The sequence below is a fragment of the Chinchilla lanigera genome, unplaced genomic scaffold (assembly GCF_000276665.1).
Source record: "Chinchilla lanigera isolate Chin_1 unplaced genomic scaffold, ChiLan1.0 scaffold00005, whole genome shotgun sequence".
Taxonomy (NCBI): Eukaryota; Metazoa; Chordata; class Mammalia; order Rodentia; family Chinchillidae; genus Chinchilla; species Chinchilla lanigera.
In genome coordinates this window covers 21951055-21971002 of record NW_004955406.1, presented here as the reverse complement: position 1 = coordinate 21971002, position 19948 = coordinate 21951055, and the positions used below count along the sequence as shown (strand labels likewise).

The following is a 19948-nucleotide window of genomic DNA, read 5'->3' as shown; positions in this document are numbered from 1 at the left end:
AGAAACACAATAAGTGAAAATGCAAATAAGGTGGTTGCAAAGAAACCAGAGAAGCCCTCGATTTCCAGAGTTTTAGGAAAAAAACCAGTATTTCATGGAAGAGAGCATCCACGATGACTTAGGTAAGGCCCGGACCCTAACAGTGAGGTGGCTACTCAGGGGTGGCCAAAGTCCTTTCTAACGAGAACCAGAGCAGATTAGGGTCGCACGCCAACAGCACGCCTTACGTTTGCAGCCTTCAGGTCCAAACCCAAAGTGGTTGACCTCACAGCGCTCACAGTGCTGCCCGGTGATGCCAGGCTGGCACTCACACTGGCCGGTACGGATGTCACACTGCCCGTTGGTGGAACCCAAGGGATGGCAGTCACACCTGAAAACAACACGGGACGTTTCTCAGGTAAGGACAACAGACTTTAAGCAAAAGTTGTGTTGTTTTTCAGCACAATACTGGTGTACTCTCTATCAGAAAACATTATGTTAGGGTTATCACAACAGAATGTAAAAGGTTATTAAGCTCCTGAGGTTCAAGTAATTTCTACAAGTGCTATTCAGGACGTCATTTTTGAGACTAACACCACCACTGGTATTCTGAGTTGAGATGGTTCTGCATTGTCATCAACCAGGCACTAAGATTTCCTGGGCTGCAATCCAGGATTTATTCTAAGCATCCCAGGAAGAACTTTATAAGTTTTGTTTTAAAAATGTTGCTCAGCTGATTCTGACACAGGTGGAGCCACTGTGCTCCAGGGCTTTGTCCCATTAGCTTAGTATAATTCTCCAGTACTGGTCCTAAAGGACACATTTCCTATATTAGGTATTCAAATCATTTGGGACAAAATCAAGTCAACTATCAAGTACAACTTACAAAAACTCACTTCTTGCAATATAAAAAGTAAAGATGACTTCTAGAGGCACTGACATCTCACCTCTCACAGCCTTGCCCACTCTGTAGGTTGTAGAAGCCAGGGTCACAAGCGCCGCAGTCCCGGCCGGACACGTGAGGCAGGCACTCGCACTGCCCGGTCACAGGGTTGCAGCTCCTCTGCTGCTTCACCGTCCCGTAGGGGTTACAATTGCAGGCTACAGCAGGGAGACAGGGACAGCACAGAGGAAATCAGCAGAGCGGAAGACTGAACGATAAACCACTCCAATAAATCCTTTACATTTGTGTTGTCCCATGCCATGGGTCACATTCGGCTATGAAGCATTTGAAAGGTGGCTGACTGATCTGAACTGAGATGTGCACTATAGATGTTGAAAATGTGCTATAAATACTGGGTGTTGAAGATGTAGTGTGGGAGGTAAAAGAACATACGTACCATTTAATAATTTTTTACTGGCTACTTAGTAAAATAATACACTGGCTATATTAGGTTGAATAAAATATATTAAAATGAACTTTTTCTTTTTACTATTTTAATATGATGCCTAAAAACTTTTGAATTATACAAACTTAAAAATACAAGTCACACTGTATTTTTAATGATCCTGCCCTAGATGAAAGTACTGCAAGTATTCCAAGAGACAGAGACGAAGTCACAGAATAAAGAAATATCAAGCACCTGACCAGTGGCTGATTACCTTTGCATTTGTCTGCTGGATTGGGAGCCAAGGGATTTCCAAAAAACCCATCCTTGCACCGATCACAATAGAAGCCAGCAGTGTTATAGATGCATTTCAGGCACTCTCCTGTCAAGCGATTGCAGTTTCCCACTGCATTGGGGTCGATGTTGTCATTGCACTGGCACGGGCGGCAGAGCCTCACAGGGCCACTGTTACCCTGGGGGTCTCCAAAGTAGCCATCATCACAGAGCTCACATCTCTTACCTAGGGATGAGACAGTCCACTGTTACAGAGGAAACACTAGGTTACCACAGGCAGTCTAGTATCTCAGATGGGAGGTGTCATGGTGCAGTGGAGGGCAGCAGGGACCTGGGCCGCAGCCCTGGCACTGAGCCAGATAGGGGGAGGAACCTCCTGCACACCTCTATTTCCTCCTCTTACCTACCTCACTTCAAACACTCTGACAACTAACCCAAACCATGCGCTAGAAGTACTTCATAAATGAATTAGACCCAAGGTTTATGAACCTCCAGTCCCAAGGAATGGCACGTTCATCCGCTTGCTTTACCTGATAATATTAAAAAAGACGACATGCTACTCTGGACCCTGTAAGTTCCCCAACCAGAGTGAGCAGGATAATGCCCTTAAAATATAAAAGCACCTGCTCCCTCTCATCTGGCAGTCCCTTGCAGGATATCTAGATACAATTGTCCACCAGTATGGGAACAGAGATATCTAGAGAGTAACTTAGAAGTCATCTGCTGCCATGTGCTTCTACTGCAGCTAAGGAAACAGAAACGTGAAGTGCCTTGCCCACAGCCAAACTGACAGAAGAGAGGCAGAGCCACACTCAGAGCCCTTTCGCATGGCACAGAACTCACTGCTCCTCGTTCTGCTTCCTCCACCTTAGCACCACCCTCAGCTCAAGTTGGACTGATATCTCTGTAGCTAATAGGGACTACATTTGCCTAAAGGTCCTAGGGAATTGGAAGTTTGCTCATGTCATGAATTGTATCTAGATATCCTCCGAGGGACCTATAGGTGGGGCTTTTGGGAGGTGATATCCTACCCTTGGCTCCTCCCTGCACTCTCCGCTTCCTGGTCGCCATCCCAGGAACAGCCATTCCTCACCTATACCCTCTGCCACACTGCCCTGCCTTGGAGCCAGCCAACTACGGACTGAAACCTCTACTACAATCTGTAAGCCAAAATACACCCTTTCTCCTCTAACTTAAATTTTCCTTTAAGTGTCAGATATTTTTGTCTCAGTGACAAGGAAAGTAACTGAGAGATTTTGATACTAGAGAAGTAGGGGTCATTGCTATGACTGTACTTGACCGCATGGTTCCGATGCCTTTGAAACTGGTACTGCAGGAGTAGTCTGGACAGGCTTGGAGACGCTGGCTAGAGAAGGAGCCCTAGAATGCGACGGCTGATGGGAGCCGAGCTTGATGGAAGATTTGGCTTGAATATCAGAAGACCAGAATGCTGATAGAAATGCAGATTGTAAAGACCAGGTTCAGGAGGTTTCAAGGAAACAAGGACTCAAATGACAGTCCAGGCCAGGCCACGTGTGTTATGCTCTGGCAGAAAATGTGTCTATAATATTTCGTTCATGGCCTGAGACTTTGGAGGAGGCTGAGATTAAGGATGGAGGACCAATCAATGAGGCACAGGAAACCTCAAGGTAGCTGTCTCGGTTACTTTTCTCTCGTTGCTGGGACAAAATATCTGACGCCCAAAATTTAGGAAGGAAAGGTTTATTTCGCTTACAGTTTGTGGAGGTTTCAGTCCATACTTGGCAGGTTATAAGGCAGAGTGGCACATGGCAGAGGGCTACAGCTCATGGCGGCAGAACACAGCAAAGCAACAAGCACAAAAGCCAGGAAATGGCCCCAAGCAGCCTCTTTCTCTCCCTTACAAACTATCCACCCCAGGGCGGGTGTAGCTCTCACACCCATAATTAATCAAACTCTAAAAGCCCGCCCCATGACCGCATGAGGCTTTGGGGCGACACCCAGACACAAACCATAACAGTAGCCCAGCATTCAGGCTGTGGCATGGTACCGTTGGGCGTCTTTAGCTAGCTCTACACTGAGAAAATGGCACAGCTGAGTGACTTTAAAAGTTCTGAGATTCACCACAAAGCTTCTGTACCTTGAGGAATACAGAGTTTGAACAGAAGGAAGTTCTGCTGCTAAAAGTATTAATACTAAAAAGAAGCCAAGTACTTTGCATAAGGACACCTTAAGGGCATGGGAGGAATCCGAAAGGCTGCACCTTTGGGAGACTCAAGGGTAGAAAGTGAAAGACTCTGCTTTAGGAAAACAGCCTCAGGGCACCTGCTCCAGAAAGGCCACCTAGGAATGGCTTCCTGGGATTCCATTCAGAGTGCTCAGCCAAACAGACACGCAGAAGCCCCTACAGCCATGATGCAATATAGCCTGGAATCTAGCTACTGCTCAAGCTGGCTGCAGACCCTGGCATCACCCACGTGGTGCTGGTTTTACAGGCAAACAGAACGTAAACGTTATGGAGCCAGAGGCTTCCGCCCAGATTTCAGAAGAAGCCTGGGTTAACAAAAGTGCTATCACACAAGTACAGCAGAGTGTAGGAAACTACAAGGAGAACAGTGCCTGGGACAGGCTCCACAGCCTGCACCTCAGTTGCCAGAAACAAAGTCAGAAAGTGCTATTGCATAAGGTCACCTTCCAGGACCTGAGCTTTGATTTGGGGTCATCAACACACAGGACTTTCCAGAGAAAAGGCACTGAAATAAATGCTCAGCCCTCATCCTCCTCTCTGTCCTCCTCTATGTGCTTCCTGTGTCTGAACCCCAGGGAGGTGAAATGTGACACAGCACACACAGGTTTCATCATTTGGATGAAAGCGAAGGCTGGTGGCCACCGCCCGGGCGGGCTGGCAAGGGGGTTGCTGATGCTCAGAGGAGACGGGTTAGGGCTGAAGACACAGATGCTGAGGTTATAGAAAGCAAGAGGCTTTTGAGGCCTAAAGAAATCTGATCACTTAAGGGGGGAATGCAGACAGCTTGACATGGAAGCCCCCAGTCGACCAGCAGAGGCGATGGAAGGATCCCCAAGGAGGGGAGAGGCTGAAGGAAAACGGAAGGGGGCAGCTGAGAGACCAGGCAAGATGAGCACTAACACCAACCACTGGCTCTGACAGACGCGGACTGAGCTCCGAGGTGAACAGGAAGCGTAGGCGGAGCTGGGGCAGGAGGGGAAGGGACAGGGTGCTGCAGAGGATGAGGCACTAGGGACTCTTCTGCTCTGACGCAAACAGCCACCCGACTCTCGCTCAAATCTCTTTCCACTTAGCATTCTGGCAGCGTTTCAGTTACGCTTTTCCGTCAGGTAACTTAGCTATTCTAGACATGAACCATGTTTTCAAAGTTTTAAAACTTGCTTTGAATAAAACGTAAAACTAACATTAGGTAGAAAAGTTAAAACAGAGATCCTGGTAGCCTGTAATAGTCACTCCAAAATATCCTCTGGTAGTTATGGCTAATCTATAATTTAATTTAATTTATAGTCTAGGATCTGGGTTCAAATCCTTACTGTCATATGTACGTGACTCTGGGCAAGCCTCACATTTTTCCAGCCTTAGTTTTCCTTATCTTCCTCCCCCACTGGGAGAGGCGTCTCCCTTTCTTCTCCTGTAGAACCCTTATGTACATTCTTTTATCTGAACTGATCATGTTGTATTAAAATTATCTTATTTCTCTGCATAATGTCAGCCTCTGAGGAGTAGGGAACATCCTTTATTCATCTTTTATTCCTAAAGACATGCACTCAAGTTTATTGGAAAAGAGAATTATTAACATTTCTTCATCTCTAAAGATCATTTAAAAAGATTAAATTGTACACATGCAGAGCTCAGTAACCGTCAGTTATTGGTACACAGTCTTGGAAAACCTTATAAAGGAGGAACGTCTTATAATCAGCCTCCTTTTATTTAGTCAGCAAGCATCTTCAGTCACTCAACAAATAGTCATGCTTAATACTGTTCTTTATTCACAAGTGAATAAAGCAAATCCTCTGTCTCTACAGTGCTTAAACCTGGGGTGAAAGAGTAAAGAGAGGAGACACACAATAAACAAATTAAAAGTGCGACAAAACATGAAGCAGGGTACAGGGATAGCATCATTTTTATAAGCTCTATACTGTGTTCATACAGACCGCTGCCTCCTAGTTAACATCCTCAAGAACTGCTGTTCATCATTCCCTTCAAGCCAGGTGATACTCAAGAAAAGTAAGTACACATCGCAAATCGTATGCGAGGCCAACGTGGTTGGTGACTAATAAGATCTCCTCGAGGACAGGCTTCCTGTAGAAGAGATGCTTCAACTGAGCCCCACAGAACAGACAGAGCTGGCGAGGACTAGGAGAGAGTAGGAAGAAGCAGAGCGCAGAATGCCGAAGAAAGGGAAAGCTTGCAGCAGGCCAGGAGGCCAGGACATTTGAGGCGCTGGAGCCCAGGAGGGAAGGAGCAGAGCACAGGTGCAAGGGTGGGGGGTAGGACTAAGGCTGCAGAAGTCTGTTGGGGTGGGACCCTGTTGGGAAATGGTGTTTTGAAAAGTAGGACACAAGGCACACATATATTAAGACATCACAGGGTAGCCAATTAATATGTACGAATTCATGTATCAGTTAAACAATCTTATCTTAACAAGGCAGGAAAATTGAGATATGAAATTCTACACTAATTTCTATTCCCTATCTGCTCAGTTACCTTAAGCAAATGACTGGCTGCAGGCTGCAGTTCTCTTGTGCTAGAGGTAGGGTCAGCAGGACAATGGAAGGGAGCTGCGGGAAGGGGACTCCTAACGATTACAGTGCCAGTGTCCCCTAACACAGAGCCTGCCACAGACGGAAGGCTGCGCGGGAACCTCCCCCGATGGTGCAGGCGCGGCTGCCGGAAGAAGGGGGTGGTCCGTCCGGAGCCCCACTCTCCTCAGTAGTTCAGCACAGCACTGCTCGAGAAGCAAGGAATAAACTAGTTCTATGTTCTTTTGAGAAAGAACATAAAAATAAATCTATTTTTGCAAATAACACAATGATATGTTGAGAGGACTATTTAGAGAAAGAATTTTAAAATTATTACTCTATATCAAGAATCCCAGAACAGCCTCACAAACTAGAAAATCAAATTTAGGTTCTCCTTTTATGAAAGAGAACAACATACTGTAGCCATTATTATCTCTGGAGCCACACTGGCTGGGCTGGAATCCCCTTGACCAGGGAGCAGCCATGCAGCCCCGGACACAAAACCTGAGGTCTGTCTCTGTGCCTCAGTTGTCTTGGTCGTCACAAGGTAATGACAGCGGAGCTTCCTCACCGGCTCGTGAGGATTAATGCAGCAGCACATGGAACATGCTTAGAAGAGTACGTGGCCATACAGACTTAATACATATTAGCTATTATTAATTACCTGACATGAATTTTATGAATCCACAACTATCCTGTGTGATCAAAACTAGGGTGAATGTTCAATTTTTTTCACATATTACAGTAAAAGATACACTGTCATTAACCCCTCCCAAAAATATTTCTCCTCACTTCAAATACACTTAACGCACTGTTCTTGCCACTTTCTAAAGCAACGCTAGAAGTTCATTCTCATGCCTGTAATCGTGCAGTTGTGGCCGCTTTGACACACTGAGTCACTTCAAAGCATTTACTTTACACAGCCATTTTGACTTTTGGGAAGAACCAGAAGGCGAACCAGAAGGCACAGTGCCAGATGAGGTGGACACGGCGGATGAGTGCACATCGTATGTTGTTACGAGCCCGCCTTTCCACTGGACAGGCAGGCAGCAGCACTCATGGTATTTTTAATCACAGCTCATAATGACAGGAAACAGGACTCTCAAAACTTCTTCCGGAAGTTCTGAAGACGGAGGGATAAGATGACTGAAGTGAGATGGAAGATGCTGGGGTGGCGGGTGAATGGCAATGTGCCTTTTACTGTAATCGATTTTTAAATTGTTTTTAAACATTTGCTGCATATTTTCATCGCACCTTGTATGTTCTACAAAACCTCTGCCTATAATCACTGAACCAAACAAAGAGCTAAAGTTAAAAAAAAAAAAAAAAATCAACGTCACTATTCCCCAGGTCTTCAGTAAGACGGAAAGCGCAGGCAGACTCACCAGTGGTGCCCACTGGACAGTTGGTGCACACCACCTCCCTCGTCTTGGGGACAACAGCACAGCTTGAGCCCCCAGGACATGGACAGGGCTGGCAGTCAGAGGAGGAGCCCCCGGTTGAGTCTCCATAGTAGCCGTCACTACACTTCTCACAGTGGGGACCCGCCGTGTTGTCTCTGCAGTCGCACACGCCTATGTGGGAAACAGGTGCGAGATGAGTGTACAAGCGCAGAAGACAACGAGCATCTCTCTGCTAGCTGCTAAAGAGGAGCCGGGCCGGCAGTGGCCAAAGGTCATCTTCTCACCTGTTTCGGGGTCACAGGTCTCACTGTGTCCGTTACAGGTACAAAGCACACAAGGACTGTATGGTCCAAGGCTTGGGGTTTCCCTTCTGTAACCCGGGAGGCATATCTCGCAAAACTGCCCCCCGTATCCCACCGGGCAGGTGCAGGACTCCACCCAGGTTGCGGGGACCCCAGGCCCAGGATGAGCACTTGCCAGGGTGACATCATCCAAATATCCAGCGCCTGTGCAGAGTAGAAAGGAGAATTAATGAGGCACCTTTCTTTTTCCAAAAGCTTGTGAAAAATCAACAGCTAGAGGCAAAAAACCCAATATTCCAGTGAAAATTAGCTATTAGTTTGATTTGTCCACTAGAGATTATAATTAGAAAATGTCTTATTACTCATAAAACAATACTATTCACTAATTTTAGTAAATTCTCTTCAGGTCCATGAAAGTAGTTTCTGTAAATATATTTTTATATATAATTCATACACAATGTGGTAGTTTATATCGTTCTTTTGAATTCAGTGTTACAGCATTAGAAAAGATAAACGTCTGCGTTATCTAAACAGTTCTCCTGAATTGCATCATTACTTACTTCTCTCGCTGTATGTCCCCCGGATCTTGATAGAAGTCAAGTTGTTTAGGAGCTTCTGAAATTCAAAAGGGGTAAGTGTAGGCCTCCATGGGTAATCTGTTGCTTCGTGGAGCCTGGAGAGAAAGAAAGGAAAGAAGGGGCCTCCTTCACTTCTGTAATGTTAACTTCAGGCACAGGGATGTATTTCTCACTTGTGCCACCAACAATGAGATGCTGACAGTCTAACCAAATCAGAAAGGAGACTGCTGGGTTGACAGTACAACTGAAAAAGGTAAAGGAAACAAAGGCCAGGTCCCTTTTACAAAGTCACCATCATAACCTAGAAGTTTTTCTTCAATATATGCCTTGAAGCCAGATAAGCTTAGGCAAAAAAAAACCACTTCTGCAATCTACGTCCAAAATGCTTTTACAAAGCAGGTGATCTTACCTGAAGACATACTTCACCGTGGTCTCACTGGGGTAGGAATTGCCCTGAGCAATCAAGGGCACTGACACTCTCAGGCCAGCTCCCTCCAGCAAGAGGTCTTCTGCGGAGAGGCGTGTGTCTCGTCTGTCCACTCGAAAGGAGAAGGAGAGGTTCTGACCGTAACTCAACACCTGGTTGCCCAGGAACTTGGCTGGAATACAGACACGGCAGTGGGTAAGAACATGAGCATGATACTAAAGAGCAGCACCCAAGAAGTCACACTGATTTCCAGCCTCACTTACCAGGGGCAACGAAGTACCTAGGGAAGTAGCTATCGGAGATCACAGAGATATCCTGCCTCTCAGAGGACCACTCTAGAGATGCCTCAGAGCCGTCTCTCTGCTCCACACGCCACCCATCCTCATCTGTAGGTAGAGAACAGAAACAGAAGAACTGTGACACTGTAAACATCCTGAGTCCAGATCCTCTATATCTTACAAAAATGCATAAAGACTGCACCTTGTCTATAGAAAGTCAACAATAAAAGTTTTTGAATGAGGTTCCTACAACAGTACCTATACATCTTATACCCTGTGAGCTACACTATGTTGTAATCTTTTCTATATAATGTTGGTACTCACTGGTCACTACACTAAATTCTATACAAATATGTACGTTCTCATTAAATTAAAGGGCCCAACAAGAAGAATCACGCACATTACTGCACGTGCACATAAAATGTCCCTACTATCAAAAAACCCTCCAGGTGACTGATTGAAAAAACACATATACATTTTTAACGTGGTCTCAGGGTTCTAGGAGGTGGAAGGGTAAGATCAAAATTACCAATCTGAAAGGTAGAGGATACATCATAAGCACTGTAGCCAACTGCATTTGTACAGACAGAAGAATGCCCAAAGCAGAAGCAGGGTGTGCAACCCCTAGGATTGGATGATTCCAAATTAAAAAATCCAGGTTTGCATCTGAAAAAGATAAAGACACAATCAGGTATCTTTTAGCTTTGAAATACGGTAACAGGCAAAACACAAAACAGCTGCAGAAAAAATGAGCTACCTCTCACAACTGAAGCCTTCGACATTGTCTTTGCAAACACATCTTCCTGTTTCAACATTACATTCGTCTGTGCTGCCGGAAGGGTTACAGGAGCATGGCCTGGGCGACGACATAATGGAATAAGACAATGAGAGAAGACAGGGGAGAAAAGAAATCCCACTCTTAAAAGTCAGTCCTTTGCTTTGCATGTTAGTAGATTAACATGCAATACAAACAGGATGAAATGAAGCCTATGGTCATCTTTACATCTGCATTTTCACATCTAGATATTAAAAGTTCTCCTTACTTTCCATTCAGACCAAAACCCTAGAAGCTCATCGTAATAGTTATTCTTGACTGACAACTATTATAGGGGAAAAGTTCATGCTGCTGTCAATAAGCCAAAGTACCTACTATTATGAACTTACTCTGCCCCCATCCCCTTTTTCTGGTTCTGAAAACCATTTACCTGCACCCTGCCTCGGTGAGAGAATGGAATCCAGGCTGGCACCGGTCACACTTGTCACCCATCACTCCTGGCTTACAGCTGCATCTGCCGTAACTATCACACTGTGTGCTGAGAGAGCCTAAAATTCAAGGAGTTCACTGTCACCCACAAGCCCAGGGGGAATCAAAGCCAGTGTATCACAAGAAAGACAACCGGTAACTACAAGCAATTCTTGACATCAGTGTGTAATCTCTAGATGATCACAGTGGGGAAGGGGGGGGTGTCATATTTTATACCAAGGCTCTCTCAAAATCATACTTTTTAAGCCATGATATTTTAATTTTCCCGACACAGCCCAAGATGGATCTATTCAGAGTGCTGAGCAACACTTGAAACTGTCCTGCCCCAATAGTACACTGGACCCAAAACCAGTCACTTCTCTGGGGGGTGAGCACAGGCTTTTTAAGGCCCATGACCACAATTTAAGTCTATGCAGGCATGAATACCAAGTCACAGTCAAACCCTTGACAAAGTACGACAGTCTAAGGGTGGTGCCCACATACTGAAAGCAGTTCAGCCCTTTAAGGAGATGAGACTAAACAAAATCATTAACAAGGAAGATCCTTACGCAGTTCAAGTTCAGATAGTCTCCATGACCCTACTGCTAATTATTTACACAACCACTACTCAGGCCACCTCCACCTTTTTACACACACCAGGAAATCACCAGAAAGTTCAACTGGGCTACAGAGAGCAAATGCTGCGAGTAAAGGCAGATGCAGAACCAGCTACACGCTACAGTAATGTGCACCTTCCATACTCAGCTGTGCGGATGCCCAGGAAGCAAATCTTTTTTCTAGGGGTACAGGGAGTATTCATTTTGTGTCTCACCCCATCAGGCTGAGTAAGTCCTTCCTGTCACCTACCAACGGGACTGCAGTGGCATGGAGAGCAGGCTTCTCTGTTCCCAAGGCGGAAGAAGTTCTCCCGGCACCTCTCACAGTTAGCACCGTCTGTGTTATCCCGGCAGTTGGTACAGTGGCCGCCATGGCCAGTGGAACGGTACAGCTCAGGGTCAAAGTAGCACTCCTGTGATCGGCCATTGCAGTCACAGGCTGTTGGCCAAAATGTACAACTTATATCAGATCAATACACCTTTAATTACCACACTTTAATAAACCACAATTTCCTACATCTTTAGGACAGAGGTGGTGGTACAGTGTGGTCACCAGATGCAAAAACTAAGCACATCAAAACAGTATGTCAATGAAAAGTTTATATAACCAGATTAGCTGTTTACTATGAAACATTCAGCCTTATAAAAAATACAAGAAACGCCCATACTCAGAAAAAACATCTGCCTCCCACACGGTTGTTCACATATGATTAAAAACTAAGTCAAACTACAATTTTCCTAACTCTTTATCCTTCCCTTTTACCGCCAACTCAAAGAATAATGTGCTAATTTATATACAGCTTTCAGTTTTAAGGTTTAGGTCGCAGATGGTTCAAAGGCACTGACACTAACTTCCAAAGGGCCAGATTATTTTCCTAACCAGGGAGGAAACCTTAGATTCACAGGTTCAAATGAGTGCCTCTGAAGGCAGAAATAGAATTTCATGGAAATGTGGACCCTTCAGATACTTCCATCTACTGGGGAGTCACAATCCCAACTGGGTCATCTATCAAGCATAGCTGTATTTTAAGAACAAGTACCTATACAGTCACAGAAAGTGTTTGCTATATTTATATAAAGGTGATTTCTCTCACAATTATTGATTCTTCTCAAAACATATGTAGTATCTTGAACACTAAATAAAGTTTTATTTGGTTTCAGAGAAGGATGTTAACTATTTTTTAATATCTTAATATATATTCTCTTTTTTCCTTCCTTCCTATAATCAGTTTTCTAAAATAATATGGTAACTGAAAGCTTAGAAACTTGAACCACTGGCATCAAATATTAAGAGTTATGTTAAGTCAGTTTAATAGCTCTCTTTCCCTTGTTCACGGGCTATTTCTCTTCCCTCAAGCCACCCTAGCCCACCCCACCTCAAAGGTATGGTGCTCTGAGACCAGGAAGCACAAAACCCCAGGGATCCCACTGTTCCAAAGCCAGAGTATCACAGCGAGGGTGAAAGAAAGCTGCTGGAATGTTCCCTTCCCTGGCCTCAGCATACTGACAGTAATGTCACAATATCCAGAAGCTTCACCCTTTGAAGCATCACAGTCCTGAATAAAGATCAAGGAAGAAAGCAAACTGACTTAGTCCCTCATCAGTCTTTTAGCTACAACAATCAGTTCCCTTGCTAGTGACAAATGTTTTATTTGTTGTTCTTATAGCTTCCTGACTAGACCAAAACTATGATATCATTAAGCAGAGTACTTCTCAAGCCCGGGTGTTTATTTATTAGTATGCTACCCCGAAGGAGCATTTCATTTTTTCTTTTGCCAGTTTTTTACCCGGCAGTTTCCAGCCCTGCACATTTCAGCTCAGTAATGGAATTGAAGAAGTTCAAATAAGTCTCAGAAATGCTACAGGAGGCTGTAAATTTTATCTGTAACTCTGGGATCTGCTGAAGGAAAAGATGAATAAGAGAATCTGCTCTAGACAGCTCAATGAACGTAGTCATGAGTCAAGGCTTCTGCCAGTAATGTCTGTAAGCTCAGAGTGTTTCCCTTCCTATTTGTTTTATTTTCAAGACAGTCTGATGAAGTATATTTGTCAAGATAAAAGAACATTACAGCTGCCTTGAAAGTTTGTTGTGGTTAAGTCCTTCGCAAATCATTATTGCATGATTCTTTTCCCCTCAATTTTCTTTCTCTATCTGTTCAGAATAAACCATGGCATTATGAAGGGATAAACAATGCAGTAACTTTTTCATTCTGTCATTTTCTAGGACTATATGATCTCCTCCACCTCCCAAAGCCACCCAGCTCTCCAAAAGGGGCCTGGAAAAATTCTTCCTACTGTATTCCTGAGACAAAAGAAAACTAATTTTAAGAAATACTCTCTTGGACAGCAGTCTTAGTCTCAAGCTCACAGTACACGACACACGCTTGAGTAAAGGAGCATCGACAGGAAGAGGAACATGGCCTCCTGCACCGGCAAGTTCTGCTCCCACAGGTTTGACCAAGTGCTGATCAAAAATAATTGGAAAAAAATTGTGCCTGTACTGAACACATACAGACTTTTTTAGGTCATTATTTCCTAAACAACACCATATATCAGTTCCTTATGTTTACACTGTAGTAGGTATTGGAAGTTTGATTTTAAAGCACACAGGACGATGCGTGTAGGTTATACGCAGACACTACACCGTTTTATATAAATGACTTAAGTCAGATTTTCATATCTGAGGGAGATTCTGGGACCAAACTTCCATGGATACTGATGGATGATTATAGCTTAAAGGGCAACAAAGAAAGGACTAGAGAAACCATCTTCAGAGAGGCCACACTGGCATAGTTTTTGAACCTGTTCAAATAACCAGGATAGTTTGTCTTCACAGCCAGCTGCGTTCCTCTGTGCCCTTCCCCCGACACGCATGCAGTTTACTGTTCTACTTTCTCAAACTGTCAAAGGAACACTGCCTTTCAAAGGAGCACAGCACTTTCCTTCCAAGGAGGAATGAAAGGAAGCCACCCCTTCCTTCCTCCATTTCCAGATTCCTCTAGACAAGTAGGCAGACAGTGCCCAGGCACTCACGCAAGCATTCGCTGGGGCTCTGAGCAGTTGCCCTCCTCCATGGCCGGTCATTGAAGAAAGGAAGGCACTTTTCACAGTCTACTCCATATGTGTTGTGTTTGCAGTTACACACCAGCTTGCCAAACTCGTTCTTCACACACTCGCTGGCATGTCCATTGCATTTACACCTGTGCAGAGAGGAGACATTCCCGAGAATGAAACTGCCACAAGGGCCCAGAGGTGATATAGAAAAAATGTGTGTACAGAAAACTGACAACGCTTGTGAGTTCTACCATTCAGACATGGGAACTGAGCAAGTAAGCAAGATTAAAGTGGAAACACATGTCACGGGATGTGACATTAACCAGGCATGAGAGGAAAAGCCCCTGTCGGTCCCAGAGGACACCTGCAGGGTCAACTCCTGAAGTCAAGGGTGGGTCAAGAAGCAGCGGAGTGCAGTGGTTCAAAAGAGAATGGGCTGGAGATTCAGGGTGCCCGGGTTGGAAGCCTTTCTCTGTCACTCAGTACCCCTGAACCTCTCCTGCAGAGCAGGAAGGACAAGAAGGGAATCTCATGAGATTACTGGGAGGATGGAGGAGTGGTTTCATGTACATCTCAGGATTATAGAACCACATAACTCAATATATCTCAGCAATAATCCACCAAAATGAGGGTCATATATTTCCATTCGAAGGTGGTAAGGCACTGAATTAGATACATCACCCTCCATGTGGATATCCAGTAGTGAGAACACTCCCTCAGGTGGCTAGGGGTAAGAATCCCTGAAGGATCCCAGATGCAGGCATTATCGTTACATAAGCACTCAAGCAACTTCGTGAGTACCAAGTCATGATGGAGAGAAGTGATGCTTCCTTTGCTTTTAAAGATGGCAATCACTTCTACAGCTACTACCATTTAAAAATACATACAAATACTCTGGAACTATATTAACAGCACGCTAGGATGAGGCCCAAGTTTACATCTCTAACTTTCATCTTCAACTGCTGCACAAGCTTAGGTGTCCCCTACTACCTTAAATTTCACATGGCCAAACTAAACTCATCTTCCCCAAGTGATCCCATCTTCTTCACTGTCTGATTCCTTTACAGTAAAGTGCATCTGTAAGTTCCTTTCCATCCTATTGCCACCCGCTAGTGTCAGGTACTTACTGTCTATACTGCGTCGTAACAGAATATAAACATTCTCTCAAGCATACTTTACTTTCACCATGCTTGTATACTGAACTTCCTAGCCCACTGATTTGGCATCACAGCTCTACTCCAAAAAATTTGCCTGATTTCTCATTGTTTACCATTTCCAACAACTTCTGCTGAGAATCAGTCCCATACCAGGAATGCTACATATAAAAATAATTTTTCCAGTTGGAGATTTAGCTCAGTGGCAGAGTGCCTGCCTCACAGGCATGAGGTCCTGAGTTCGATTCCCCAGGTACTGGGAAAAAAAATAACATAAAATAAACAAACAAAACCAAAAATTTAAGGCCAAGTGTGGTGGTGCATGCCTATAATCCCAGCATTGGGGAGGCTGAGGCAGGAGGATAGTCACAAATTTGAGACCAGCCTGGGCTACAAAGTGAGCTCAAGGTCAGCCTGAACTGCATAGTGAGATGCTGTCTCAAAAAAAAAAAAAAAAAATTTTTTTTTTCTGGCGAAGATCGCACAGTACAATACAAGGAAAGAAAGTCCAAAGGCTTAGCCTGCTGAAAAGGTCTCCAGCCAATAAACTAGCTTTCTAGTTTACAGTTCTATAAACTCATAGAAGGTCTTCCTTCTGTCAAATAGGCTTATATTCCTCCATGTCTCAATTTTATGCTCCCTGGATGTTTGTGTTCTGGATGGATATCCGTCCATCCAATTCAGCTGTCTGTTCTCCTTATCAAATGCTACCTATGCCTCAAGACCCAGCTCAGACCCCATCCACTTCGCTAGCCTGGCAGTTCTGGGTCATGCTTGACATATGGCGTCTTTTCTTCTGCTACTTGATCTTTTTATTTAAAACATGTGACTGTGCTAATCCAGGCTGAGTATCTTTTATCCCAAATGCTTGGAAACACAAGTGTTTTTGACTTCAGATTTATTAATATTTGTATAAACATAATGAGGTATCTCGGGAACAGAACCCAAGTGTAAACATGAAATTCACAGATTGAAGGTAACTTTATGTATGGTTTTTAGTATGCCTGGAATTTGGCCGTGACTCATTACATGAAATCAGGAGAACTTTCTACTTGAGGCATTGCGTCAGTGCTCAAAGTTTTAGCTTCGGGAGCATTTCAGCTTTGAGAGTTCTAGATTAGGGATATCCCATCTACGTTTAAACGCTCACGTATTCACACATGGCCTGCCCCATTCACTTACAAGATCCTAGAAGGTGAGGCCTTCTCAGGAGGATGTTAAGTCTCACTCTTGGTCAGCAGCTTCCCTAGCCTATCAGGGAGCTCTGTACTTAAGTAGTCAATATGTATTCACAAAGGGTACTGATTTGACGAGACTGTGGAAAACCTAGTTGCTTAGTTTGCACAAAAATGAGTGGATTTGACAAGGTATTCTGGGTTGCTACCTCTTTCTCCAGATCTACATTATCCCTGAATCTTCTCACTCCTGTTGTCAGTAAAGGTCTAGTAATAATATTAATATAGCTATGAACAAGTTGCTACATTCACTTTTACACCAAAGTTCTAATCACACTCAAGGCTGATTTAATAGTTTACTTACCTGCCACCTACAGCAAAATCAGAAATTGCATAATAATAGGACTTGAGGACTTTGGGGTCATTAAACACTTCATCTCCGAAAGTGTTCAGGCGATTCAGAGTTACTCTGATGTCAGTGGCCGTTACCCATTCCTGGCAGGCAGCAGAAACAAAACATTAGAGAGAAGCAGATACCCAGCACAAAGCAGTAAGTCATCACATTGGTCTAGACCAGTGATGACGAACCTTTTAGAGCTTCCAATGATACAAACAGCTCATTACAACACGTGTGCCACAGGTCCACCACCACTGCTCTAGCCCAACCAAATGTAGTTCATTTTTGGCTTTACCTCCCTAAAATATCACCTTTTCTGCGAGCTTTTCCTTTACCTAAAATTACTATCCCTCCCCACCTCCTAATTTGTCCCCCCTATTTTAGTTACATTGTCTCTTTTTTTATTATAAAAAGAAAAAATATAAAACACAATTTCAAAAACAAGATAATAGAGTAACAATAATCAATACATTGCATAGTGTTATCTTCAGAGCAGTAATTCAGGGTACAAGATATAAGCACGAGATACTGTCCAAACAATATCAGCACAAACCTTTCTTTTCAATGAACTAAGAGAAACTAGCTGTATAACTATCTTAGCTATCTTGTTTATATGTAATTTTTTCCCCTTTTCCATTCCTCCCTCTCTTCTTTCCCCCATCATAGTTTCTCTTTTCTTTTCAATAGTTTCTTCCCAATTCACAATATCTAACATACATTTTGGGTACTATTTACTTGTTTAGCTTCTCAAACTAGTGAGACTATATGACCTTTAAACAGAAACACTAAATCTACTGGAAGAGAAAGCAGGCAGAAGTCTTGAAGACATAGGTGTAGGCAGAGACTTCATGAACAAAACCCAGACTGCACAGGAAATACTACAAAGAATCAACAAATGGGATCTCACCTCACTAAAAAGTTTTTGCACAATATTGTCTGTTTCTATATATCCTGCCCTCATAACCTGACTGTAAGCAGCAAGTGGGTAGGAAACGTGTGTCTGTTTTCTTCTCTGTAATTCCCTCCTGTTTACCACACAGTATACATGCAAATAGTATTTGCTGAGTGAATGAACTGAAAAACAAAAACCTCTGATCAAGTTGGTAGCTGAAGAATGAAAGTTATATAATTTTCCCCCAGGTTTTATGAGCGCTAAGCCCTAATAATAAATGCCCTTTCACTGAGCTAATTTTATCAGATGTTACATATGTGGTAGACTGTTATCACAATAATCCCCATGAATCATATCTGCTAGAGCCACACCCTGTACTATCCTTTTCCGCATGTTGTGTGACTGGTTTTGGGGAGAGAACAACAGCAAATGTGACACAAGCAGAGGCTTGATAGGTACATGTGCCCAGGGACTTGCCCTCCTGGAACCCTTCCTCCACCATGAGGAAAAGCCTGGTTCTCTCTCCTGAGGATGACAACCAGAGGGAAAAAGAGACCTGGCCTCCCTGGCTAACCTGCTGGGTAAGGGACCCAGGCTAACACAGAATCATGAGAAAGAACATACTATGGGTGCTTAAAAGCAGTAATTTGGGAGTAGTATACTGCATATGACAATCCAAAGACACCATTTCTGCTCTCGGCCTCAGTGGTCTTCCTGAGCACTACATGTCAGACTCACTTTCAGGATGTAACAAGCAAGTGCACAGGTAGAGGCATCTGTGTTTCCAGAAGCTTCCACGTGAGACTGGAAGCACAGCCCTGATTAAGAACCACTGCCTTAAACTACGCCAGACATCTGGCATATACAGCAATGCCGAGAACTCATAAAAACTAATCTCCATGCAACTCCAGGTATAATTAGAAAGAAGAGATGATGATTTCACTGTCTCCAAACTTGGAACTCAATAACAACTCCCACTCATGGCCACAACTGTAGGAATCTGTTGGTCTTCTGTAATGCGAATAGCTAAATATATCTCTGTTTAATGCCTACTATATCTTCTCCAGGCTCCATCTCTATTCCAGCTCTCTTTGAATGAAGGTGTTTTAAAGGCTGACACAGCTAGTTTTTTGTTTGTGTGTTTGTTTTTTCATAAAATGAGCAGACTCTGGAGCTAAACTTTCTAGGGTTGGAAACTCAGTTCTGTCACACAAGACTGATTCAGGGCAAGTCACACTCTCTCTGGGTCTCTGATTCCTCATCTGTAAAATGGAGATAACAGAAATACCCTACAGGGTCATTATGAGAGTTAAAAGAGTTAATACATCTAAAGGGCTTAGAATAGTGCTTGCCACATCAGAGCACAGTAAGTACATAACAAATGCTAATTATTATTATAAACAATATCAACAAGCCTAGAACTACTCATACACAGTGAAACCAGGAAAGGTCTTCTCCTATGTCTGGGAGACTGCAGCTTTTGGAGGGAAAGGATATCTGCCTTGCTCCTTATTGTCAGATCAGCTGGAAGTCAAATCCACTCACCATCCTTGGCAATAGCATTATGAGAGCCACAGCTCTTACACTCAGAGATACATCATTAATGCTCCTGCACAATGAAACAAACCGACCAACTTATGCAGATTTCCATTGCATTTTTACCACACGGAGTCTCATTAGTTTCTACGCCATAAAGAATAGCAAACCTCAAAATTCCTAGAGCTGGGCAAGCTGCTCAAGACAGCCTTGTAAGCACACAGTTAACAAAGGTACAAGAAAATCAGTCCCTTTATAACACCATTTTTTCCTACTGACTACAGTACTCTGTCTTCCCAGGACACAAAAATACAATGATTTGCTGTAGGAAGAAAAAAGGCTGGCAAGTGTTTGCTCCACCACCTCTCCCTGAGGATTTCAGTCCTCTGCTTTTTCTTCTCTCCATCATTTATTTTGAACATACCTGATCTCCACTGCAAGACACATTTTTCTGAAAGGCCTTTGCAAACATACTTATTGTGCACTACAACCTCAGGGTTTACCAAGCACTTCCATATTCACCATCTCCCGCAGTTGAAGAG

General features: G+C 43.7%; 1 protein-coding gene across 1 annotated transcript in view; it reads right to left on the bottom strand.

Annotated features, from left to right (window-relative positions):
• The window catches only part of Lamc1 (laminin, gamma 1 (formerly LAMB2)), a gene marked incomplete at its 5' end in the record, with an annotated part of 126326 nt that overhangs the window by 19159 nt on the left and 87219 nt on the right, over positions 1-19948 (bottom strand). Inside the window, 14 exon segments of the mRNA XM_005375017.2 lie at positions 228-370; positions 927-1080; positions 1582-1827; positions 7736-7924; positions 8038-8259; positions 8616-8728; positions 9043-9232; positions 9324-9446; positions 9868-10004; positions 10096-10194; positions 10544-10661; positions 11449-11637; positions 14232-14398; positions 16946-17076. Coding sequence (XP_005375074.2) covers positions 228-370; positions 927-1080; positions 1582-1827; positions 7736-7924; positions 8038-8259; positions 8616-8728; positions 9043-9232; positions 9324-9446; positions 9868-10004; positions 10096-10194; positions 10544-10661; positions 11449-11637; positions 14232-14398; positions 16946-17076 — 2221 coding nt within the window.